A 27,055-nucleotide genomic window follows, 5' to 3' on the forward strand; every position below is an offset into this window, starting at 1 on the left:
AGTGACTCATGTACCCGCATGAGATTAAGAACCATTCATTACTGCTCCCCTACCCCCCATTTTACAGATGAGAAAATGGAAGCCCAGAGACAGCAAGGGACTCATCCTGGGTCACACAGCAAGTGGGTGTTGAGTTGAGACCAGACACATTTCTCCCAACGCCCCAGCTCAGACCCTGGTCACCTCACCCCAAGGGCAAAATAGAGAACAGGGCATTTTAAGAGGAGGCCACTTGGAACTCAGCTTACAATTTATTAAGCGTGCCAGGTGGTGGGCTGGGGGCTGCTAGTGGACTGGGTGGGGTGGGGTGGGGGATGGGACTCAGGACAGCTGGGGTCTCCTGCAATATTCCCACCTTGGTATATCGACATGTCCAAAAGTCTACCATTTGGGCTGTACCTCCATCCCAGCCTTAGGGTAGAAAGATAGAACTGATATCTCAGGAGAGATTAGGTGACAAGGATGGAGGAAAGACACGATGGTGGTGGGACAGGTAGAGAGGTCAGAAGCCTTCTGCTAGGATCTGCTATGTCTCCCACGTGCCTGGTGACCTGTGTTGAGAAATCCCTGCACCCTCATCCCCACCCTCCAGGAAACTCTCCCCAGGAGGCAGAGCTTCCTCATTTATTCTCTCAGCGAACTCCGGGATGCAAGGTTTAAGGGCCCTTGGAGATTTCTGGTCTGGTTCCCTTCTTTGACTCTAGGAGAGACTGAGAGCCAGAGAGAAGTGACTGGCCCAGGTCCCAGGGAGTTAGTAATGGCCTGATTTGGGCTGGGACTGGGGTCCAAAAGTGGCTTGTAGGTCCTGGAGGATAGCAAGTTGGAGATAGCTCAATGGTCAAGCAAGCAGCTTGCCTCAGGCCACCATGAGGCCCAGGGATCAGGAGGAAAGGCTGGAGGACTGGGGAAGCCCTGGCCTGGCCCAGAGTCCCCTGCTGTGTGACCCTGAGCAGACCCTACCTGTAACAGGATCAGGTTGGCAGCAACCGGGCCCCTGCTCCTGTCCCTTGCACCTCTTCTCCTTGGCTAATGCCCAAGTCTCATGCACAAGAGTTGTCCAGGCCAACCATCTTGGCCAAGCATTCAAGGCTCTCTCATTCCAGGCTCTTTACTATCTGAGTCCAGCTGTCCCCTCTGTCCTCTGACCGACTATCTCCCTACACACCTAGCCAGACTGAATTGGCTGTTTTCCTAACCTACAAAGTGCTTAGTGTCCTTGATCAATTCTCTACCAGGGTTGCCTTTTGATCTGTCTTTGCCTGCAGACTCCTATTCAGCCTTCAAAGCCCAATACATATTTTGCTTCCTAAGTGAAGCCCCACCCCACCCTCAGGATCAATTGAATTGGAAGGCCTTCTGGGGTTCGTATACTACACAGCATACCCTTCTAACATGGCATTTCCCTGGGTAGGAAGAAGTCCTCATTCTTTTCTGTGCCTGGTGCAGGGTAGGTGTAGAGCACACACTGGGTTTGCTTTTGCTACTCAGTCATTCTTGGTGCCTCACATAGTGCTACACATAGTCAAAGACAAGGAAGGAGGCCTTTTCTATTGCAAGAAACAGAAGCTTGGAGTCAGACCTGGGTTCAAATCCCAGCTCTCATGTGACCTAGGAGATGTCTCCTAACCTTCCCTCATCTATATAAAATGGGAATGACTATGTCTACCTTTGTAGAGAAATGGTGAGGATTCAATGAGGCAACACAGTAGATGCTAAATAAGTAAATGAATAGATGAATAAATCTTTAATATGTTACATATTTATATATTAATAAATATATATTGCTAACAAGAATGAATAAAGACCCCAGTTCCCTGGCAACTTATTCTCAGGCACTGATCCCTTGGAAAAATAATCTAGGAGGGTTTCTGTCTGATCTGTAGACTTCTCTGCACCCCAGCCTAAGCTTCACTTAATTGTCTTGCTCTGAGGGTGCCGAGTAAATACTCCAGGCCAGCTGGTGCCTAGAAACCGCCGATTGCCGAAGAGCAGCTCGTTAATTTTCCCGTCTCTGCACACAGACCCGGCAGCTTCTGCAACTCATCTTGAGAAATTGAGTGGAGCGGGTCAGGCCCCGGCTAGGGGTCGCAGGAAGTGAGGCTGGGGGTGCCAAGGGACTTGAAAGGGCCTGCAGAGGCACCGCTGGGAGCCGTCCAGGCTGGAGGAAACGGGTCCAGAGTTGCTGAAAGGCAGATGGATCCCAGGCTCGGCCCAACCCCTCCGGCTCTGACTCAGCTTTCTCTCTTCTCTGGTCTCCACCAGGGTGGGAGGAAGCCAGGGCCTCATAGGAAGGCTGGACACACACCAGCCCTGAGGGTACACGGCTCTGAAGGCCAGGAGGGTCCACGCCAATAGACGAGAGGCAACGTGGTATTGCAGTTGAGTGTGTTAACTCTGGAGTCAGGCTCCTTGGGTTTGAATCCTGGCCCTGCAACTTACTGCTGAATGTCCCTGGGTAAGTTACTTAATTTCTTTGTGTCTCAGCTTTCCCCTCTGCAAAGTGAGCAGTATAATGATGCCCCTTTAATAGAGGTGTTGTGGAAATTTAACATACACAAAGAGCTTAGAATTGTGTCTGGTATGTCACTTGCTCCATAAGTGTTAAGCAATTTTTATTATCTCCCTCCCCATTTTGGAATCTTTGCTTCTCATTTGCAAAATGTGGGTACTGGGCTTGACACTGAAGTGACACACACAGCAGCTCTAAAGAGTCTGAACCCCTTCTGAACTTGGTGGAAGGGTGCTGTGATTGATGGGTGATGTCTGCCTTGGACTCAGGAAGGGAGAAGTGCAGCCATCATTGCTATGTTCATCTCCTGGGAGATATCTGTTAAGCTCCTGCTCTGTGCCAGGCATGGAGCTAGGCCCTGGGATACAAAATGAACAAAAACAGACACGGTTCCTCATGAGAACCAAGAATCCAGTGGGAAAGGACCTCATCAACCCATCACATAAGTGCATGCCCATGTGACTGTGATTGACTGTACAAATATAAAAAAAGTTCTTTCATGAACTAGAGCAAATGTATGACCCTATTACAAAGAGTTAACAACAGAGGGGTATGTAGGAGAAAATGCACCTACTGCAATCTATGGACTAACAGTAATATCTTCATATTCTTTTATCAACAGTAACAAATGTGCCACACCAATACCAAGGGTCAGTAATGGGGCGGGGGGGATAAGGGGTATGGGATGTTAGGGTTTGCGTTTCTTTTTTTCTTTTTCTGGAGTAATGAAATGTTCTAAAATTGACCATGGCGATGAATGCACCAACTATGTGATGCTATTGTGAGCCACTAATTGTATACTTTGGATGGATTGTATGGTGAGTGAATATATCTCAATAAAATTTCATTTTAAAAAAAGTGCACGTCCAGTCAGAACTGTCAACACACTAAGCAGGGGAGTGGGAAAGATGCTGCACTTGGAGGGAGGCCGGGCTCTGGCTTGTCCTCCAGCACTAGTTTGCTGCATGACCTCAGTGCATCTGAACTCGTCCCTTCCTCTATAATGGGCACAGTGCCACCTTTCCTGCCTGGACTATGCAGCTATCCTAGAATCTGCTTTTCTTTTAGGTTCCTAGCCTACACCTAGAATACTCTTGCCCCGTGATTTCTTTTTTTATTTTTGGCATGGACAGGGTCCAGGAATCGAACCCAGGTCTCTGGCCTGGCAGGTGAGAATTTTGCACTGAACCACCACTGTACCACCTGCTCTTCTCTTTTTGAGAGCACTATTCATCCCTTGAGAACCAGCTCAAATGCTCCCACCTCTCCCTGCATAGGCAGACCCTCCACTATCCCAGGGGCTGTCTGTGGCACCCTTCTCTAGAAAGGGAACTCTCGCAGCACACAGGCTGTATCTGACCCCTTTTCAACACCCACAGGGCCCGTGATTGCCCAGCATAGGCACAGGCTCAGCCCAGGCCAAGGCAGACAAGAGAACTGGACCAGCTGACCTTTTGACCTCTCAGAGACTAGTCATGGCTTTGGCCATGTGCCGGGCCAGTCTGAGCTTTGACATCTCCATCTGTAAAATAGGGATGCCTCAGAATTCTGCTGTGCAGCGTCACAGTCTAGCAAGGACACTAGTAATCAGAAGGTGCTCAATAAAAGCCACCCCTCCTTTTTCCTTCCTTCCTGAGGTGGCACAGAGAGAAAGTACCTCTGTTCTGCAGTGTCCAAGTCAGACACAAGGTCCTGGGAGAAGATACATTTGCTAGAAATCTATCACTTCCACATTCCAGGGTGTTGGGCCCAGAGTTGCTGAGGAAACATGGGGGGAGAAAGGAAGGGGTAGGTCCCTTGAAGATGCCCCAGTAGGATATGGTGCCTTTAGGCTGTTCTGCAAAAAGTGGGACCCATGCCCTATTTGGGCCCTCAGCTCTTCCTGCTGCCCCACCTCTCTGGGAAGCACTCCCATCCTTCCCTTGAGCTGAGGCACCCGCCTTTTGGTGCTGCAGCCGGAGCTGATAATAAAGGCACCTCTGTTTGTCTCTGGGGAAGCAGGGCTGGAGGGGGTGGCGGTGGGGGGGTCCACAAAGCTCCCGCAGCTGTGTGTTTGCAAACAGGGGAGCTGAGCTGTGCAGAGGGGCTGAAAGCACTAATTGTCTTTAATTAAAGGAGGTTGGAGGCAGCGCAGGCTTTGACAAAAGAGATTTCCAGCCTGTTAACAGCTTCAGCCTTCGCTGGGGCTGGGCCGCCCAGGCGCGCCCCAGGCTTTGTCCCTGTGGGGCCTGGCCCCGTGGAGGGCACAGCCACCACCTGCCCCGTGGGGGTGGTGGGGGTGGGGGCGGCAGGACCAAACACATGCAGTAGAGCCAGCGCTGAGAGAGCTGGGCTCCTGGGGCCCGGGAAGATGTGCTCACGAAGCCCCTATCTCATTCATTCATTTACTCACTCATCAAGCATCATCGAGCACTCGCTATGTGGCTTGCCAGTGCGCGTAACTGCGGGTACAGAGATAGGGCAGTTCCTTTGTTTGAAGGACTTCGAAGAGGCTGCAGTTGCAAGTACAGACGCTAGAACCAGAGGGCCTGGGTTTGAATCCTGATTGTCACTTACTAGCTGTACGACCTTGAACAAGTTACTTCACCTCTCTGGACTGCAGTGTTGCCAGCAGTAGAAGGGAAATGATAAAAATGGCACATACTTTACAGGTTGTGTGAGGATGACTGTCATAAAATATTTGCACTTTATAAACATTAGTCATCATTATTTATTCCTTAATTTATCCAACTTTGTAGCTGGTTGGAGTCCCCAGAGGCACTCAATTGATAGGAAGAACCCTGGTCCACGAGGGGATAGGGGTGGGGATTGAATTCTTGTGCCATCTCTGCCAGCCACTTGCCTTGGCGCTCCCAGCCTCAGTTTCCCCACGTGTACAGTTAGGGCTGGGGAGGATGGTGTGCAAGGGAGGGCTTTTCGGATTTGAATGGTCTCAGCACCAGCCAGTCTTCCCAAACCCTCCCTCCAGTGCCCCAGGAATCCAGCTTCCTCTTCCAGGGCCTTGCCTGCTCCCTGTGCATACAAATGGGCTCAGCTGCCCTCCCCAGGCGGCTTCTTCAGCTCACTCCATCCTTTTGTCTTCTCTCTCATCAGCCTCACCCTCCCCGGTTCTTGGACACATCTGCAGCCCCCCTAGCAGAGTGCTCTCTCTCTCTCTCTCGCACACACACACACAGGCGCACACATGTGTGCACACCTGCCTGATTCTTGCCCCCACCCCCACCCCACCCCACCCAATAGAATCACACTTGCCTTGTCCCCCCCCCACACACATACTCAAAGGCTTGACCCTGGGGTCCAGGGTAGGCGGGAGGGAGTGGGCTGCTCACAGCCTCTGATCCCCTCCCGCCCAGCTGGCTGGGCTGGGTGGTCGCCGGGAGGCGAAGGGAGGGTGCAGAGGGCCAGAGCGTCCTGGGGCCCGACTTCTCAGGCAGTGGGAGGGGAGGTCAGCTAATGAAAGGGAGGGTCCACGTCAGGCCACGAAAGGAGGGGCAGGTCTGGAATGGCCACCGTCCGGAGCAACTGTGGGAGGTCGGGGACGTTTACTCAAGGCCCACTCAGGGCTGGCAACCCCTTGTTTAACCTGTTCAAGAGAGGGGTGTGTGTGGCTGATGGAAACATGAACAAGGTTACACCAAACCAGGGTGCTGCTCCACCCTTGCAGAATCTACTTTCTAAGGGCCCACTCCCCATGTATGCCAGTATGGGACACAGAGACAACAGGTGGTGGTGGGGGCTCCAGAGGCAGGTGGTGCCAACTCCTACCAGTGGGAGTCCTGCCTGAGGAAGGAGAGGAGCATACATCAGGACCCCTAGACTGACAGACAACCCCCCAGACGGCCAGGCTTTAGGCTGAATGCTCAGAAATGGCTCCTGCTCAGGCCCAGCTGGCACACTCAGGACTCAGGCCCTCCAAAGCTTCCCTAGTGCTGACCTCCTCCCCCTGACCCGACCCCAGCCTGGCCTCTGCCCTCGCTTACAGAACTCGGGGCAGCAGGGCTCTGGCCTTGGCTCCACCAGCTGGCTGCACATCCAGGACGGAAGAGTGTGTTCTCCCGGTCATCTGCCCTCTCCTGGGCTGCAAGACCTCTGAGGGCAGAGCCCACTGCTTCTCTTACCTTCTGCGGCCAGCCCCGGGCACCTGCTGTGTACCAGGCAGACACCAAGTGCTCTCCCTGTTTAGTTCATCTCACCTCACCCAGCCTTTCCAGGTCGCCTGTTCCCATTTCACAGACGAGAAAACCCACAGTGGCGACCCTTGACTGGGGCAGAGGGGCATCTGAACAAGGGTTGTGTGCACCGAAAGCCCGGTGCCTGCTTCCTTCCGAGTTCTAACACAGCTTAGATAAAGGTGTATACAGCAAATAAACTGGTGAATGAGGGGCATGTCCTCAGCCAGGTTTGGAGTGAGGCGACTGAGGGGGCTGCCCTTGGCGTGTGTGTACCTGTGCCCTTCCCTGAGGGGCAGATTTAGGGGTTGCTTTCTGCCCGTGACCCCAAGTGCCTGTATTGAGAAGAGAGGCTTCACTCTTCAGCCTGCCACTCACCCAGGGCCCCTGGCATGTCCAGGCATGGGGCAAGTGGTCCCCGTAGGGGGTGAGGGAGGGTGGGGAAGGAGCTGAGGGAAGGGAACGAGATAGGGGGAGAGAGAAAGACATGCACAAAGGGGAAGCAGGATGGACAGACTGAGAGAGAGAGACGGGAAGACTGTGCACTGTGAGAGACAGTGAAGGAGGACGAGGGAGAGACAAAAGAAGGGAGGAAGGAGGAGGGAGGAGGCGGGGGAAGTGGAGGAGGAGTCAAGTTCAGGGAGTAGAGTATTCAGGAAGGGGTGTGCGAAGAGATGGCCAGGCCAGGGACTCAGCCTCCCTGGAAGGGCCCCCAAGTCAGAGCAGGGGGGCAGTATGGGGGGGGGAGGGGTCCCTGGGAGGGAGCTGTCACATGAGCTGCTGTCCTAGCCTGAGGCACCAGCTGTGAGGGAGGGTTGAGCCTGGTTGAGTGTGTGTCTTAAGAGTGTGAGTGGGTGTGACCGAGTGTGAATGTGAGAATGTGTGAGTGGGCGTGAGTGGGTGTTTCAGGCCCAGGCAGATGTGGGGAGCACACTGGGGTATTCTCGCTCTCTTGGGTCCAAAAAATCCCTCCCCATTTTGCATTCATGAGAAACGAGCTGAAAGATTAATTCAGCTTTAACACGCCCTTCATTCCTGTTGGTGGGGTGGGGGGTAGGACGGATTTGTAATCCAAAAAAAAGGCCCTTTGTAAGGAAGAACAGATCAACTGACTGGTTCTCTCCAATCGTTCCATTGAGCACCTACTATGTGCCAGGTACTGTCTGGGGGCAGGAGTACCCCCAAAATAAGCCCTATAAACTCACATCTACACTGGCTACAGCTTGGGTTGGTGGAAAAGGTCCGTGGGGCTCTGAGTTTAAATGCTGGTTCCGTAAGTAAAGGGAAGCCCCTTTACTTACGAATCTGGTTTTCTCCCTTACAGAACTGGGTGACCATCTTCTGGGGCTGGCGTGGAATTCAACGGGAGAGTGTACAGAGAGGGCCCAGGAAGTGCCTGAGAAGTGCCGCCTCTGTAAGGGTGGGCTCTCAGCCACTGGCCTTCTAACCACCATTACTGTCCAGAGACTACCTCAAGGCCCCTTTGGGCCTCCAATTCCATCCTGCAGTGACTCACAGGATATCCTGGGCACCCAAGGCTGCCACGTCCTAAGGCAGGTGGTTATAGCTATGTAACCCCAACGGGGTACTGGGGTGGCAGGTGGATCAGCCCTGCCCAGCCAAGGCAGCTGCGGAATGAGGATGGGGGTGGGGGTGGGCAGGTGCCCCACCCCTTACGGCCCCACCCCTGCCCTGCCTCTCAGGCCCAAAATATCCAGGGCCTTCAAGCTATTTCTACTTGTCCCCCAGCTCTCAGCTCAGGTGCCCCTTCCTCCAGGAAGCCTTCTGGAACTTGCAGGCTGGGTCTACTCCTATCCCCATCTTCCAGTCCCTTGTAGAGGTCATCAGGGCCCTCAGCTCCCCTCTTCACATGCTCTGCCCTCTGTATTGTCAGGTTCTCCTTGTCCATTACCCCAACTCAGCTGTGAGCTCCAAGAGGTAGAGGTCACATCGGATCCCCCTCTGTGTTTGGGCCCAGCATCATAGCCAGAGTGGCTAGAGCATTGGCTGGTCCATCGAGCCTGAGAGTCAGCCCTTCTTCTGCAGAGTGCTCCTGGGGACAGGGATGAGGCTTCTGCTTCCCTTGAGGGTCAAAACTCTATTTCCCTGAACACCATATCCTTCCTAGGGAGAGGGCATCAGGGGGCATTACTCAGGAGGTCCAGGAAGCTGAGGGGAGGGTCAAGGTGATGTGGAGGATGAGAAAGGATTTAATTTTTGGCTGTCATAGACTGCTCTTGTGTCACTGAGCCAGACCTTTCTCTTCTCAGAACCTCAGTTTCCTCGGTTGCAAAACAGGGGTGGGGGTGGGGTTATATTCATGAGGGATGGTGGCAGCAGCAGGGTCTCTGGCCTTCAACTGGTGACCACACCAAGGGGTGGCTGAAGCTTCAAGATGATTCCTCTACCCCACCCCTGCAATCAAATCAACCCCCAAAGTCCCTTGCAGGTGGAAATACTGGTATCACCACAGAGCAGGCAGCCTGGGCTTGGGCCGCCAGCTGGACTTCCATCTAGCTTAGGGCCTTGACCCTCCAAGCCTATAACGGCGAACCACATGATCCAATTCAGCCATCATTTCCCCAAGCACCTCCAATAGGCCAGGGTGGCCACTGCAGGCCAAGGCCAGCCCGCCTCCCACCGTGCCCTCCTCTTCGTGCCCTCCTCTCTGCTTCCCCGAGCCAGATTCCACGCTGAGCAGGCCCCCTCCTCCACTCTCCGCTGGGACGTGACATTCACCAGCATCACTTCTGGTCCCATCTGCGGAGAGCCCCACCCCCCGGCAGCTAATCCCCACAAAGCCCCTCGCAGGGCCCAGCATGACAAGCAGGCCCTGCACCGCTGGCAGCTCGGCCGAGCGTGCTCGCAGGGGCCGAGGCGGGATTCTGCGCGGCTGTCACTCTCTCCCGTCCGCTCCTCTAATTGGATTCCCAACACGCAGAGGTCAGCAGAAATGCTGGGAGAGGAGAATCAAAGGGAAAGGGGCGTTGGGGAGATAAAGAGAGGCATTCTTTCTGGGCCACAAAGACTGCAGCACTGCGAGGGAGCGGGAGGAGCCCCCTGCGAGGGGCTGCCCCGTCTGGAGGGGGAGGGGGAGGGGAGACCTCGGAGCTGAGGGCCTGGTTTCCTCTGGGTGATGCATTCCCACCTCTGCAGCTTTGCTCCCGTGGTGCCCTGGGCCTGGATGCCATCCCTGCTGTGGGGGTTGAGCCTCCTGCAGGGTCTGGCTCCCCTACTCCTGCTCTAGAAAGCATTCTTGGAGTGCAGGGGGCAGGTTTGGGAGTCAGCTAGACCGGAGTCCCTATCCTGACTTGCCAACTGCTCCCTGTGAGGCTCAGGAACTCCATGCCGTTCTCTGGGCCTCAATTTCCTCCTCTGTTGAATGGGAATAATACCAGCTACCATGTACGGTGGTGCCCAGGATGAAGTAAAGTGACATGGGCTAGTGCCTGGAGCACATGGCAGGGCCACACTTATCGTGTTCTCCTTCCCTTCCTCCCAGAAGCACCCACAGCTCCTCTTCCAGCCTGGCCATCACCTGCCTTGCTTCGGGGTATCGTGTAGGCATGAACCTCTCTACCTGGAAATCAGATGAAAGTGCTGCAAAAACACAAAACTCCAAGCACATGTGAGGGAAATGACAATCCCTGAGAGGCAGAGATGCCTGTGCCTGCTTGGCAGACAGGGAAACTGAGGCTCAACACAAAAAGGAAAGGCCCAGCACCACATGGCAAGAAAACGGCAGAGCCCAGTTGAGGCACCTGACTCCCAGCCCAGTGCTCTCGCGGCAGCCCCCGTGCCTTCCTGTGAAGGATCAGCAGGTCGAGTGTGTACACGTGTGAGCACACAACCAGCAGGGGAGGTGGGCAGGCCAGGGATGAAGCCTAGCTGCAAAACGGGGCCTACTGGCTTTAAGAACGTTAGAACTGCTGACTTTGGTTCATGAAAGAGACATGAAGAGGCTCTCCTCAAAGGGAATTTCTAAGAGACAGAAAATCAATGGCCTTGAAACCTCGGTCCCTAGAAAGCATGAGCGTGCACGCACTCACACACATACTCTCACAAATACCCATTTTCAGGTGCATGTACGCCTGGTTTGATACAGTAGACACACGAACACATACGCATCCAAGTACCTAGTTGCTCTAACAAATATATCATTCTGGGTAGCTCTCCTTGTGGGTGGGTGTGTACATACTCATACACCTACTTGGTGGCACAGTGGGGACCTACACAAGGACACAGTCAGGGACACACACGTACACTCGTTTGGCCCAGCGTACACATTCCCATGGCATACGCTCACTTGGCTGACTCCTCCAGTGCTCCTGTCTGCACACAGGTGTGCTGGGACATGCAAATACAGGTGGAGTAATGACTCTCAGTGGGCTCCGGGGTGACTCGGCACAGGCAAGCACATGTCCACACCCCACCCCAGAAATGTATGCTCACGCTTATACGTCCAGGCATTTCTAACAACACACACAGATGCTGGGTGAGTGGGCACAGGTGTGCACATTCAGGCACACAAACACGCTCCAGCAGGCCTGGCACACAGGCGACTCCGATGTTTGCACATGCCTGATGGGGTCAGCACACATGCATGCATATGATATGGACACTATGCGCTGGCCCAGCACATGTGTGACTGTCCCTCTCGGGCCTCCGGGGAGCTCCCACAGACTGACAGCTCTGACAGCGGGGTGTGGGGGAGGGTAGCCCAGGACCGGGGTTGCCAGGGATACGGATGTGGGGCTCCTGAATCTGCACGGCCCGCCGAGGCAGCACAAAAAGGCCAGCAACTACTCATAGATTTTTAAAATGTTGCTAATCATATGGTGATGCCTTGAACACAGGAAAAGGAAAATCCCGAGTCCTGTTTCTGGGAAAGACCAGTGCAACCCTGATGGCTACCAGATCAGACCCACAAAGCCCCCATGCCAGAATCCCTGAATATTTTCTCTCTAAGGCTGACATGAAGCCCTGAGCCCCCAGATTTGCTGGAGACACAGGACAGAAAAGGAAAATAGCTTTGCAGGCTCTGTAGCTCCCTGCCCAGGCCACACCCCATGTTCTACTTGCTCTCTGTGAACTCTAGTTTCCTCATCTGCAAAAAAATGGGATGGTAACAACCCTGAGCATTTAGACAGCAAATTTCAGCAAAGCAACACCCATGACCAGGTACCAGGTGCTGTACTAAATGCTTTCTCATTGCCCCACAAGAGACCAGTTATTATTATACCCATCTTCTAGATGACGAAACTGAGGCTTTGAGAAGTGGGTCACCTGTTTAGCATCACATAGGTAGTAAATCTGAGCCCAGGCGGTAGACTCTAGTGCCCGTTCTCTCACCCTCTGCACTAAACGTTCCTGCTCTAGGGTGTCTGTGTCTGGAGCACAGCAGGCAATACGGGGCTGTGGGCATTCAGAATCAGAGGCTGTTAATGCACAAGACACAGAGCTCAGGGCGTAGAGGATAAGCAGGGCAGAAGGTACTCTATCAGGGTCCCAGGGCAAGGAAGGGAGGGGCAAGGCTCACATTTGGACCCAGGAACCCCGACTCTGTGAGTTGCTCCTTGGTTGCCCAATAAAAGCACCCTGGCTGGTTAAATACATGCTACCATGCCATTCCACAAGCATGTATTAGGTGCATGTTGCATGTCTTAGTTGGCTCGTTACTGAGGGGTAATTTCTATCTGTTCCCCAACTTCGACGTGTTTATACTGCCCTGCTTCCCAGGAGCTCTGAAGGGCAGTGGTGCTAAGAAACATACCTTCCCTGAGCAGGAGAACCCCTGCTAATATAAAGAAATGGGGAAGATGAAAGATGCTTTCAGCTTCCTGGCTCCAAGAAGGATTTGAGATCTTACAGGAAACACTGAGTGTCAGGAAAAATGATAGTCCATCATGCCTGGAAATATCTGTTCCTCCTGCAGACAGACCTGCTGGCCACCCTGGCAATGCCAGTCCCTTAGGAGTCCGCCAGAAGTGGGAGGAGGAACCCCAGCTTCTCCGAGCCTTTGTGAGTAGGGCCTAAGCACCATTCTAGGAACTACAGTGGTGAACTAAATTATCTGCCCTCATGGGGCCTACATTATGGCTGGGGGAGACAGGAAATGAATAAACAAGTAAACACGCAGTATGTCCGACGGTGACAAGGCGGATAGGGAGCGTGCATGCGTGTGCACACTTTTCGATGATGGGCGACCTCAGGGAGAAGGTGACATTTGAGCAGCGACTTGGAGGAGGTAAGGGACTAAGCCATGAGGATATCTGAGGGAAGAAGATTCCAGACAGAAGAAACAGCCAAGGGAGCCTGTGTACCTGGAAGGTATGTGTGTGTGTGTGTGTGTGTGTGTGTGTGTGTGTGTGTGTGTGTGTGTGTGTGTGTGTGTGTGCTGGTGGGGGGGGCGCGGGGACTAGGATGAGAGGAAAGAGATGGGGCGTGGAGGGCAGGTCATGTAGGGTCTTGGCTTTTGCTCTGCTAAGATGGGGGCCTCAAGGGATTCTGGGCAGAGGAGTGACGTGACCTGATTAGGTTTTAGAAGGAGCCCTCTGGCTGCCGCATGGAGGATGGACTGCAGGATGAGTTAGGGAGCTCTGCAATAATCCAGACCAAGATGGTGGGGTGAGAAAAAGACAGAGGTCAATGATGACATCAAGGTTTTGGGCCTGAGCCCAAAACTAGAAAGGTAGAGTTTCATTGACTGGGATGGTGATGACCATTTCAGGAGCAGATTTGGGGGAAATGAAGAGAGCTCATTATGGCCTACGTTAAATTTGACTTGCCTATGGACGTCCAGGTGGAAATGTCCAGTAGGCAGTTGAGTATGTGACCTGGAAAAGGTCTGGGCTGGAGACACACAGGGGGAGGCATTAAAAGCCCCTGGACTAGTCAGTATGACCCAGGGAGAGATAGAGGAAAAGAAGGCCAAGAATTAGCCCTAGGGTCCACCAGGGTAGAGAGGTCGGGGAGGTGAGTAGGATCTGGCCACAAAGCAGTTTGAGAGTTAGGAGATACACCAGGATAGAGCGTGGCCCCAGAGGAAGGAGTAATCACTGCATCAAATGCCACTGGCAGGTCAAGGAAGCTAAGGCTGGGAACTGACCATGAGACTGGCAACAGGGGCGTCCCTGGTGACCTTGGTCAGGAGCAAATTAGTGGAATGAGGGGCCTGACTGGAATGGATACAAGAGAGGCTGGGGGGCCAGAACCAGCGTGAAGGGGCCATGAGGGCCAGAGCCTGGGCTTCAGAACCAAACCCGCCCTGTTCAAGCCCAAACTTGACCCTTCCTAGTGGTGTGCCCTGGGCAGGTAATTTCGCCCATGAACTTTAATTTCTTCATCTGAAGAGTGGGGATGACACATACCCCTTTGACTTCCTAGCGTTGTTGAGAATCAACTGAGTTAATGACCATGAAAATACTTTACTAATAATAAGACACTGTACAAATATTCCAGTGAGAAAAGTACAGGTGTTGCTCATTTGTGACGCCACTGTCCATTAGCTCTGTGACCTCAGGCTGGTTATCTCTGAGTCTCTACTTCCTCATCTGTAAATCAGAATGCTAATAATTGCACCCAACTCCTGGAGACTGTTCTAAGGAGTCAGTGAAGAACTATATACCGAGCCGAGGGCATAAGGCCTAGGACATACCGACCTCTCCATAAACATGCATTCCCTTCCTCTGGGTTCTTATTTCTGTTATTTAAAATCAGAGTCCAGAGGTAGGTAGGGTTGTTGGAGCAAGACCCTGAGTTTGAGTCCTGGTCCCTAGAAAAACTATTTCACTGACTTTTGGGGGACTTGATTTTAAAACTGTGAAGTCAGTGATCAGTCTCCCCAGCCCCCTTCATCTGAGGACAAGAGTCGAAGCACAGGTCCTGCGTTCGGATGGAAGTGAAGTGGGAATGACTGTGCGCGTGGACCCTCTCCCCGGCCTGAGGGTTGGTGGAGCCGACAGGGGACAAGGCACCCAAAAAGCAAATCCCTGAGTTTAAAACAATAGCAGATTCCAACCTTCACAGGGCTCCATGGAAAAAGACTGGGAAGGCCTGGTGAAAGAAAAAAAAAAAAATCTAGATACCAGAGAGTGTGGGAGTCCCCAAACCGGCCCACCCCTCAGGGCGACCCTGGACCCTCGGGGCTACTGGTCTGAATGGGCCCACTGGCCTCTAACTAAACCCACCCACACATCCCTCTTCACACGACCGAGTGTTCTCTGGGCCGTGAGGAGCTCTTCTCTGAGGGAGGCCCACCTCGTCTCTCCCAGGATGGAGGCTAAGCCTCGGCCTCAGCCCTGCGAGGTGGAAGCTGCCTGACTGGACATCTTGGCGATGATGGGGCCTCCAGAAAGAGCCCGGGCCTGCATGGCCGGAGCACTGGTTTCTACCCGGGCTCTGCCCTCCAAGTGCCACAGGGCCCTGGGGATGCCAGGTCCACTCTCGGCTTCAGGTTGCCTTGTCTCTAAGAAGGGGAAGATGACCCTTGCTTGCTTCACTCATGTACTGTTCAGATCAAACTGTATCGGAGGGTGAAACCAAATGCGACACAAAAGCTGCCTCCAGTCTCTTCCGAAACAGGGCAGGCTGTAAGTAAATAAATACTGTACATATGTAAGACATTATAATTACAAATGGCATTCCCCTTCACCCCCAAGCTAAGGGGAAAAACCCACAACAGCTTGGTATAGTGCAAGAGTTCTGATTAGGACGTGACAAGCTCTGCTCTGTACGTGGCAGGGAGTGGCCGTGGGCAAGTCACACCCTCTCCCAGCCCCAAAGCTTTGGTCTGGTCGGGATCAAACAGAGGATGGTTTTAAAGGGACTTTGTGAGTTCTGCCAAGGAGGAACTAATAATATAACGTCTCCCCTTTTAATAGTATGTGTTTCCTCCATTAACAGTATAATGTTCTCCCCCCAGGGAGTCTTGGGTAGGGGAGGGGACGCCAGCTTTGAAGCCCACCAGGCCATGGTTTGAGCTTCTTAACTGCTGTGTGGCCTCAGGCAACTCCCTTCCCCTCTCTGGGACCTCTCTGAGGTCACAGTTCCTACTAGGAGGCTTAGGGTTGAGGGTGCTGAGAGAAGCAGCCCAGATGCGGGCCGAGGACAAAGGGCCCAGGGGAGGCCGAGGCCGGAGCAGGCCTGTGGGGCCAGAGCCAGCTGCCGCAGGGCAATGAAAATCTCTTAACCACATAGAATTGTTAACGGCTCCCAAATCCTGTTGTACCACAGGCTTAGAAGGGCTTAAACTGTTAAATGCATAAACTTCCTCAATAAACCGGCCTCCCTTGCCAGATCCTGAGGCCCCGCCAGATGAAAAGGCAGTGGCTGGAGGGAGGGGAACTTCCCCAGCTGTTTATGGTCCCGTTGGAGTGTTCTGGAGGCAACCTGTGACAAACCCAGACTGGGACAATCAGTCTCAGGCTGGAGCGGGCTGGGGACTGGTGACAGCTCAGGGGCTTCATGATCAGCAGGTCTGGGTTCAAACCCCACTCCTTCCTGTGTTGCTTTGGACAAGCTGCCTCACCTCTCTGAGCCTCCTTCTGTAAAACAGCGCTGACCATTAACCCCAATGGGGACTGAACCAGGCAGATGCTGAGTGTGAGCTGCCTGGGGCACCCCCACTCCTTCTTTGTCAGCAAGCCTTGCTGAAACCTCCGAGAGGAGAATAAATCGGATGTGGGAGGCACAAGACCTGCCTCTGCTCCTGGCTCTCCACCTAAGAGTTGTGTGACCTTCACCAGGTAGCCAGCAGCCTAAGCCTGAGTTTCCTAATGTGAAAAATGAGACTGAAAGAACCCATCTAGAAGGCTTGTGGGGGATTCAGCAGGTAACTTTGGGGAGGGGCCAGTATGAGTCCTGTCTGAGATGAGCATTTGGTCAATACTGTAAGGGGAGCAGGGCAGGTCACTTTTCTTTCTGGCCACAGGTTAAGAAGGCCTTCTCCAGGCCCTGTGTCCAGCAGGAGAGGCCCAAGGAGTCTTCCCTGACCCTAAGGATCTTGTGCCATACCTACTGATATGAAAGTCCACTCATCCTTCCAGGCCCAGCCCATAGGCCTCCCTCCTCCCCCAGAAAGCCCCTCTGGTTGCCCCCATAGGGTGGGGGTCCGTCCCTCATTTGAAGTCTCACAGTCCTGAACCATACTCTGCCCTAACATGAGCCCCTCGGCTGGTTATTGGTCAAACTCTTCATTTCTGCTATCTCAGGTAGCCCAGGGGACAGGGAAGTCAGGGTTCAATGTCCCCATTTACCAGGTAGAAAAAACTGAGATGGGGGGATTCAATGGCCAGGCAGACAAGACTTGGGCCTCAGGTATAAAAGGAGAGTACATTCAGGCATCAGCCACCCCAGGTGAAATGAGTTGTCCCAGCAAGTTAGAGAAATTCTGGTTCTACTACTTTACTGGGCAACTTGCTGGCCCTCTCTGGACTTTGTTCTCATCATTTATAAAATGGAGGTTATGTCAACAGAAGATACGATGAGATGATGGAAGCACAGCATATAGCAGTGCTGGGCACAGAGGAGGTACTTTCCACCCCTAGCCCTGGCCCTTCTGGACTTCCTTCAGCCTTTGCCTTATGTGGCCCTTTGTCAGCAAGTGGAACTGAAGTCCTGGCAGCCCCTCCCGCCCTTCTCCTTTGGCCAAGAACACCTCCCCTCTGCTTTCTTCTTGGCAGCTGTGCCTTGAAAGGTCATGGAGGGGCAAGGGTTTAAAAAAAAAATCTATTTCATTTCTGATCATCTTTTTTTCTGGGCTTAATCCCCTTCTGCTTCCAGCTCTCAGTTCCTCCCAGCCCCCAGAGCTCTGGGAAAATGGCTTCTCCTCCAGGAAGCCTCCCCAGCTCTATGGGCTGAAAGGCACTGTGCCTGAGTACCCCAAGGCTGTGGTTGTAGGTGGAGCCATCTCCCCCCACCTAGACTAGAAGCACGTGGTAGGCAAGAAGGACCTTCCTTGCTTCTGCAGCCCCCACACCTGGCCCACATCCTGGCACACAGGAGGTTCCATAGGAAATATTATCTGAGTGAAAAATGCATCAGCTGGATCTGGAAGCAAAATTACCCAAATACCTGCTCTGGCTGTTTCTGGGCCTTTGTATCTGCCTCCTGATCCTCACTCAGCCTCCACTTGAGCAGCCCCTCTTTCTAGAAGAGTCCTCTGCCCACCATACCCCTGGCCAGGTTGAGTGCCTTTGTCTACTTCCACAGTCCCCTCTTGTCCTCCCTGCTTCCTCCAGCATGACACCTGGCCTTCTTGCACCTTCCCTACCTGGGGGCATGTCTGCTGTCCTCTCTAGACTGCGTGGTACTTGAGACCACGGGCCATGACTGCTCTTTCCAAGGACCCCCAACACCTGGCACAGAATAACCCTCAGCACATGTTAGCTTCCTGGTACTCTACAAAGACATCATTGCCCCCTCTAAGAAGCAGAGCAATCAGAAGCTGGTGTCCAGTGACCGTTGAATGGATGGAAGGAAGGAAGGGTGGATGGATGGATGGATGGATGGATGGATGGAAGGAGGGAGGGAGGGATGGACAAACGGATGGAGGATGCATGGATAGATGGAGGGGTGTGAACAAGAACAGACGCTCTGAAAGCACAGGAAGGATGCAAAGGGGGCTTTTCTAGTTTTCAAGAGCAAAAACCTGAATAGTCTGAGTGTACTGGCCCAGGACCCCTCCAATCCCCTTCCCAAAAGGCCAGCCTGTGTGGTCTCAGCCCTGGCCTGAGCCCGGGGGTCCGGAGAGGTTGCTCACCACCCCTCTCCTCCCCTAGCTGAGTGTTAGCACGCTGTCCTTGAAGAGAAGCAGCAGAACTTTCTGGGTGGGGGTCTGGGCCCTCCTTCCCACCCATTCCCCAGACAGTACAGCCTCTGCCAGCTGGCAGCCTTCTTCCTCCTCACCCCTAGATTGACTGTGCTCCACCCCCACAAGCTCCCCCAGACACATCTGGGCAGCTGGTCCAGCCTCTGTGGGAAGGGCTGGAGCTGAATGGCCCAGGATCCAACTCTGCAGGTCTAGAGTTGGCCTCTGGCCCCTGGCCCCGAACTTTCCCTTGCTAGGGATGGGGGGGAAGCAAATGATTCTGGGAGTGAAAGAGAAAATAAAGCCAAAGGCACAATATCCCATGCTGGTGAGCGTGTAGGGAAACAGACGCTCTCAGAGGCTGCTGGCAGGAGGGCAACTCGGCATGGCCTTTCTGGAGGGTAATCTGGCAACGGACGTCTAAAGTTCTAAAAAAAGGTACATGCCCTTTGACCCCACGATTCCACGCCTGGAAGTGTATCCCACACAAATACTGGCAGCTGTGCAAAAAAGACAGCCGAACAATGAAGTTCACCCCAGTGTTTGTTTAAGATAGTAACAACCGCCAGCAATCTTCGTGTTGATCGACAGAGGATTGGTAAATAAATTACAGTATATCTATACTATGGAATACTAAGAGGCTCCAAAAATGATGTTGTAGCTCTAACATGACATAAAAGGAGAGGTGCACAAAATAGTATTAAATGAAAAATCTTCATGTATTTTTATCACCAATTCATTTTCTTCTTAAAAAAAAATCAACGTGTAAATACACATAAATACACCTAAAAAGATCTGCACCAGTTGCTAACCATGGTTATCTCTAGGTAATGGAATTTAGTTGATTTTAATTTTCTCCTCTTTGTTTATCAGTAACGTCTAAAGATTCTACAAATAACAAGCACTGCTTTTGTGATAAGGAAAATTTATTCTTTCCCTCAAATAAAAAGCTTATCAGGAAAAAGAAATGCTCATCAGGCAAAGACTGGGCTAAGAATCCTTCATTTTTACAACACATTTCAGGTATTTTCTCTGCACAACAAACCTCCTGTTAATCCGTTTTGCTGAAAGAAAACAAAGGCCCAGAGAGGGTCAGTTCCTGGCCCAAGTTCACACAGCTAATGAGAGGCAGAGCTGAAGTGTGAAACCAGGTCTCCAAGGCCAAGGTCAAGGAAAGGCCATGGGGGTGGGGCAGTGATGGGGGCTGCAAAGCAGGGCAGGGTAGAACCAGAGGGAGAGGCTGGGAGGACAAGCCCAGCAGCTGGGAACTGGGAAGTCTGAGCTGGAGCCAACGAATCAACATGTGCATGCAACCATCCCTCGCTGGCTCATAGCCCCTCTCCTGATCCAAGCTAAATACTAAAAATCCCATTACGCCCCCGACAGCATCACAGCAATCACGTTCACTGTGGAAATGCCTCCAGATCTATAATAGATGTGGGCCGGCTATTGCAGAGAGGAGGACAGGGCCCCCAACAGCCAGCCTAGGGGTTCCCACAGGGGAAGCCAAGGTAGAGCAGGAGAAACCAAGGAAAAGAGAAACAGGGACACCAATACAGCAGACTTGGAGAAACTGAGTCAGAGGCACACTCATAATCAAGCCCAAAAGATCTGGAAAGAGTCAGAGAAACTTTGAATCAGAGTTAGAAATAGCTGCTGTCAAGAAGGATTTCCAGAGACACCTCACCTCGCTGCTGCCCTCAACAGACTTGCTGGTGGCGAGTCCCAGTGGGGACCACGTTCCTGGGGAGGCTGGGGACTGTGGTAGGGGAATAGAACGGAGCTCTTCTGAAGAAGTCCCAGGACTCCCCACTCGGCAACTGTCTGGCCAGCACCAGCCCAAGCTAAGCACTCAATTAAACGGTGACTAAATGAATGAAAATAAGGGAAAGGCATGTCTTAGCTCCTAACACCAGGCAGAACACTTGCCACCCATCAACCGTGCCTGGTATTCACTCAGTTCCCTGAATCTACAACTCCGTTTACTCATCCAACTCCTACTCACTCTTCAAGGCTTAATTCAGATGTCACCTCCTCCTTTGGTCAGAAAAGATACCATCTTCCCCTATGTTCTCAAAGCCTAAAAACGTGCTTTGTTGGATCTCAGTTTCTAGAACAGCCTTATTCCTAGGGTTTCTGAGTCCGTGGCTTACTCAGAACCATTAAGGCCAAACCCCGAATCGTAGATTTCTCAGGGAAAACTCTGCCTGGAACGCTCTCCTCCAGCCTTCTCAGGGCAGCTCCCATAATTTCAGATGACACCTCTCCCAAGAAGGCTTCCCTGAACTGCCTGATTAAAGCATACCTTCTTCTTGATCTCTCGTTTCACATTATTATTATTATTTTCCTTCACTCATCATAGCCTGTAACTATTTTAATTATTCGTTCATTAGCTTTTTTATTCTACCTTCCTTCATTCACCCACCCAAACTAAAAACTCTAGGAGAGCAGTGAGATTCTGTTTTGTTCATTTCTGTATTCCTTGCACCTAGTACAGGCCTGGCTCATAGTAGGTTCTCAGTAAATATTTGTTAGCGCTCAATGCTCTAACACAGTAGGTACTTAATGCATGCTTGCTGAATGACTAGCTTCTCTAGTTCCTCCCCTCTCCCACAGTTCCTTGCTCACATTAGCACCAGAGGAAGCTGGCTAGTTGGATAAGCTGGATTTGGAACTCCAAACATTTGCAGCCCAAGCCTGAAGAAACTGAGTCAGGGGCACTGAGTATATGGGACCACTTCTCCCACGCCCCATCTGCCAAGAAGACTTTGTCCAGACTTATTTTCACTAATTTGTGTTAACAAAAGAATACTCCCCCCCCACCCCCATCAAATTATGTCTCAATATTAAACGGGTCTTTTCAAATCACAGCCTCCTAGAGATTCAGCTGAATTCCCCTCTCTGGAGGGCATTGGGACCAGGCTTGCGGCCATCCTGTTTGGCCTTGAATCCTAGCTCCTCTGGCCCGGGATGTGTTATCACGTCATGTCTCTGAGCTAATGAGCCTGTTACAGAATCAGCAGGGCTGCTTGTTTAAACTGCTGATGCCTGAACCAGGCCTAGGGGAGAGGTTTATGTCAGGTCAGGAATCTGCATTTTAACAAACTTCCCAGGTGATTGGGAGGCACAGTAAAGGCATCCTGGAGCTAGAGGGTGTGAAAGCATGCACCATTCAGATGTGAGCTGTAATCACCATTTTCCTGTGTCCTGGGGCTGTGGGGCCAGTGCCACGGGACTTGAGCTGGAGCAGTGCCACACCTGGGTGGCTAAAGCACAGGCCATGGCAGCAGCTGATGTCCTTCTGGGCTCCCTGAGCTCATTAATCACGCCCTGGCCCGACCCCCTCCCACTCCCCAGTTCATGCCCAGTGGCGGCTCAGTTGGGCCTGGGCCTCTGTGCAGGCTACGGGTTTGGGGAAGAGAGGCAGGTGATGAACTGAGGCAGGCATACCCAGCCCAGTATCACCTCCCACCCCCACGACTGGCAAGGAGAGACTCTGACTCCAGGAACTTGCCTGGGACAGGCAACTTCTGAGCTGGCCCCATGGACCCCACTCCCAACATTCATACCAGGAGTCATTCCCTCCCTGGGAGCAGGGGCAAAATTTGGTGACTTGACTTTAATATGAGTGGACTATGGCAGGCGTGATGAGCTGTGACTTCCAAGACCAGGTTGTAAAAGATTGTGGCTTCTTTCTCAGGTGCCCTCTTGCACTCTCTCTTGGATTGCTCACTCTGGGTTTAAAAGGCACTACAGGTGGCAAGGGCCTGCCAACAACCATGTGAATGAGTTTGGATGCAGGTCCCTTCCTACTTGAGCTTTCGGGTGAAACTGCAGCCCCCTTTCTCCAGCCGAAAGCTTGACGAAAACCTCAGGAGCTTGGCCAGCAGCACCCAGCCAAGCTAGACCCAGATTCTGAAACTGTGGGGATAATAAATGCTTGTTGTTTTAAGATGCTAAGATTTAGAGTAATTTGTTACACAGCAATATATAACTAATACACTTCCTTAAGCCCTTAGCTATGGCCACACCAAACGTTTTACTGGTCCCTTATGGGGGGGACCAGTAAAACGCTGATTCATATCTCTAGGCCTTTGTTCAGGCAGCTTTTGTCCCTCAGGATACCTTCTCCTGGGCCATGGAGCCAACACACCCCTCTCAAGACCCAGCTCTGATGTCACCTCCTCTGCAAAGCCTTCTCTCATTTTCTGTGCCCCACTGCAGCTGGAGCAGTTCCTAGTGAAACATATCTAAAACGATACCATCTTTTTACTTACAGGTCTGTCTCTTCCACTAGATTATGGGCTCCTAAAGAGGAAAGCCACAGTTTGGGTCTTCTCTGTATTTCCTGTTGCTCAGAATCAGGGTTTACACAACAGAGGTAGAGGTTTGATGAATGAATAAACAGTGGACAATTGGTTTCCCATTTGCTCATTTGCCCCACAAGCCCTGTCTCACTACTGCCATCTTCCAAAGCTCTGCACTCCTACACTTAAGAATATGAAACCAAATCTGCTCTCTTCCCCAAGAAACCAGACATTTCACCTAATTTCACCACGTCTTTTCCAGGACCATCACATCCCTGCAAGCTGGAATTGCCTGTACTATACTTCTGACGCCTCGCCCTCCTCCCTTTCCTTCTGTCGTTTCAGTAACCCTTCAATTCCACTGGCAAATATCCCTCAATTAAACCCCCCTGCTTCCCCAGCACTGTGGATGCCCTCTCCAGGCTACCATTATCTCTTGAGATCACTGCACCAGCTTCCTAATAGCCCACCACCTCCTGTCTCCTATACCTCCCATTCATTCTTCCAGGGATCTTCTGTAAAATGCTGTCTGATTTGCCTCAGAGGGCTGGAAGGAGAAGCCAAGGAGATGGCGATGTGATAACACTTTATAAGGCAAAGGTCACTGTTACTACTCCCTGGCTGAAGGATGCTATTGGCTTCACTCCAGTGCCCTGGACTAGGGTCGAAACTCTTACCCTAGCATCTGAGTTACCCCAGGATCTGACCCTAACCTCTGATTCCAACATTAGTAGTACGAGGAGGTGGCACGAGTAGGCTTCAAATCCCCTCTATGACCACCACCATTGCAATTAACACCACCATCCCAATCAACACAACCATCACAACTGACTCTCTAGAGTACTTACTACAGGCTGGCCTTTGTATATATTATCTTCTCTAGTTAACATTTATTAAGCACTTACTGTGTACTAGTAATCGGTATAGTGCTTTACATGCATTAACTTCTGGAATCCTCAGCACCACCCTATGAAAGAGAGTTTTGTATCTGGCCAAGGTCATACAGCTAATAACTGCCAGGGCTGGGATTTGAACTCACGTCTGTCTTGTCTGCCTTCGCAGCTGGAATTCTTACCACCATGCAGTACCTCTTTACAAATTTCTTATGTTTGCAAGCACCTTCATGATTCCATGTCTCAATGGGAACACCATTTATACTATTACTCACTGAACATTTTCCCTCTCATTAGCTGGCACGGCAGCAGTGATTAAGAGGGTGGGCTTCGGAATACATGATCTCGTTGAGAATCCGGCTCTCCTACTCAGTCTTGATACAAATTCTCTGAGCCTCAATTTCTTTATGTAAAATGGAATCTTCCCTCTCAGGGGCCTTGAAAGGATTAAACAAATTAAGACATGTAAACTGCTGAGCACACACTAGAAGCAGAAGTCATTAGTCCGGCTCACAGTGGGACTGCACTTCCTTGTCTCTTCAAATGGGAAGTAATCATATGACTTACTTTGGCCACTGAAATATTCTCAGGTACGATGTGTTGATCATTCCAAGTGGAAGCTTTTAGAGTCAGTCTACAATTTGCTATACCTGTCCTTCCTTCTATCTGATGCTACCAATTCCAAATGGTGGCTCTTCAATTGTTTGGGTCCCTGCCCCAAAATGGACATGTAGTATTGCATGATAAATAAACTTGTATTGTTCTGTTACTCCAGCATAGTCTGGACTATATTGACTGATGTAGCAAATACTTAATAAATGTTAACTTATTAACATAAAAATGTTATTTATCACGACATACATTTTCTTAAAAAGGAAACTTTGCATCACTTTTGTAAATGAAAAACAAACAAACTAGTACCACTGGCCATCAAGTAAATAATCTCATAATAATTAAAGTGAAAAAAAACCCCACACATTTATCATCATACCAACTAAAATCATCTTGTGTCCCACCTGCAGTACGTACAAGTCACAGTTCAGGAAGTGCTATTCAAGGACCTCCCTCTAAGGAGCTGAACAACAGCTGCAGGTTTGGAAACCCTGGCTGCAGAGTGGCTCATGGTCAGCTCTAGACCACTGCCCTTGCCAGCCTGAGCACTGCCGGGCTCAATTCTGCAGCCAGTCCCGATCCCATGTCCTTATAGGGGCACCCGTACCTGCCATGGCCCTTACCTCGACAGACGGTGCCGTTCTCCACGGCCTCAAAGCCCGCTTTGCACATGCAGCGCCCGATGGGCACCAGCCACTCGCCATCCCCGTTGCAGTAGAGCTTGATGGGCACGTCCACCTCCTCGGCATTGGCGATGCAGCTGCCCCGGGCAGCCACCAGCGATGTGCTCTCAGCCCCCGACAGGGTCTCCTGGAAGATGGCGCCATTCTGGATGACACGGGGGCACTTGCGGTAGAAGACACGCACGGCAATGAGGGACATGCAGCCGCCATAGTCCTGGAAGGCCAGGTAGAAGCCGCTGCGGGACACAGGTCCAAAGCTCCGCACCTCAGTGTTGATCTTCATGACCCGGCCGCCCAGGTCCACCTGGGAGAAGCTCTCGTCAGCTGCGATGGTGTCTACCTTCACCCAGGGGTTCTCCATCCAGTTGGGGAAGGTCTTGGTGGCCGAGTCGTAGTCAGCCTCGTAGTAATAGAGGTTGAAGGTCTCCTTGCAGGAGCCGGGCACATTGGGGATGCTGCTGCAGTCACGCACGGAGAACTTCATCTCCACGTGGATGCGGTGGGCACCCCGGCGCCGGATGAACTTGGTCCGAAGCCAGTTGTTCTGGCTCGACTCAAAGACGTTGCACACCTGGTACGTGCGGATCGTGTTCATGTTCTCATCGTAGCCGCTCACCTCTTCCCACTGCGGGTGAAATGCTGGTCAGGTGGGGGAGGTGGGGGCTTGGCCCTAGGGAATGCCCTAAGTGGGGAGACACAGACCCTCCTCAGGGGACCCTCCAGTCTGATGGCTTAGGCGTGACTTCTACCATCAGGAGCCTTTTACAGAGGGGGAGACACAGAACCTACCTTAGGGGTCCTCCAGTCTAATGAATGAGACATAATCCCTGCTATCAGAGAACTCCCAATCTGATGGCCTTGCCCTAAGGAATCACACCCCTTCTATAAAGGAAGGGATACTCCTGGTATCCCCCTAGTCAGTTTGGGAGACATGGCCCTTACTATCAGAGGTTCACTAATCTGATGAAGTAACACCCATCAGATTAGTAACTGCTCCCAGGAAGCTCCGACCTGGTAAAGAAAATAGGGAGAGACCCACCCTTGCAGAGATCCTATTGATGAGAAGAGACACAGCTTTGTACTCGGGGAGCTACCAGTCTGATGGGCGAGACAGAACTTCCACCCTCTGGGAGCTCCTGTCTGATGGCGGAGACAGTTTTTTTATCCTTGGGGACTCCCAGTCTGATGGGGAGACGCTGCCTGTGCTCTCGAAGACTCCCAGTCTGACGAGAAAGACAGGGCCCGTCCCCATGAGGGCAGCTCTGCTCTAGGGGCTTTACCCTGCTCAGATTTCCGCCGAGAATCAGCAGGCTCTCTGGCAACTGGAGGGAGACCCCCCAACCCCTGCCCTCCCTGTCCAGGGAAGGGGCTGCAGCAGCCTCTCAGGGCCCCAGCCTGGGCTCTCACAGACTAGCTGAGAGTTCCCAAGCCTCTGCTGGGAGGGATGAGAGGGGCTATGGAAAGCTGAGAAGGAAAGGGCACGAGGCCCAGTTCCAACACTCACAGGCCAAGCTCATTACCACTGCTGAGCCTTTGCCCATCCTTTTAAGTCCTCTCAGAGGACCGGCTCTCTACTTCTATCTGTCCTTCTGGAACTTCTTCCAGCAGGTCTCTCTCTCTGCCTGCTATGAACATTCACTAATATCCCCTCTGGCCTTTGGGTACAATCTGCCTCATCGATTCCCGCCAACTGCATCTACTTGGGCTGGTCTCCCCAATGAAACTGTGGGGGGACGACCCATTCGCTTCTTCTCCTTTGTCCACCTTGATGGAGGCTGTCCTCACCTGGGGAGCCCAACACTAGAGTGCCTCCTCCCACCCATGCCAGGCCTAGATGATGTAGCAGAAGCTTATTTATTCACCACGATTACTCCATGCGGTACATACGATTATCCCCATTTTATGGATGTGGGGGTAGGTACCAGAAGCAATGTCACCTGGCCCTGGCCCCACAGACCCAGGCCTGTTCATGTAATTGGTGATACTGTATCAAAGCCCACAGACCCCAACAGCGCCTCAGGAGTGCTGGGTCCTAGTCCCAGCTCTGCTGACTTGATCATAGCCTTGGGCAAG

General features: G+C 52.1%; 1 protein-coding gene across 6 annotated transcripts in view; it reads right to left on the reverse strand.

The window, feature by feature from the left end:
• The window catches only part of EPHB2 (EPH receptor B2), a 185,043-nt gene that overhangs the window by 97,569 nt on the left and 60,419 nt on the right, over positions 1 to 27,055 (reverse strand). For all 6 annotated transcript variants that reach the window (XM_077150911.1, XM_077150912.1, XM_077150909.1 and 3 more), the window contains exon 3: positions 24,923 to 25,607. In XM_077150911.1, the coding sequence (XP_077007026.1) occupies positions 24,923 to 25,607 (685 nt within the window). The remainder of the gene's footprint in view (positions 1 to 24,922; positions 25,608 to 27,055) is intronic.

The sequence above is a fragment of the Tamandua tetradactyla genome, chromosome 2 (genome assembly GCF_023851605.1).
Source record: "Tamandua tetradactyla isolate mTamTet1 chromosome 2, mTamTet1.pri, whole genome shotgun sequence".
Classification (NCBI taxonomy): domain Eukaryota; kingdom Metazoa; phylum Chordata; class Mammalia; order Pilosa; family Myrmecophagidae; genus Tamandua; species Tamandua tetradactyla.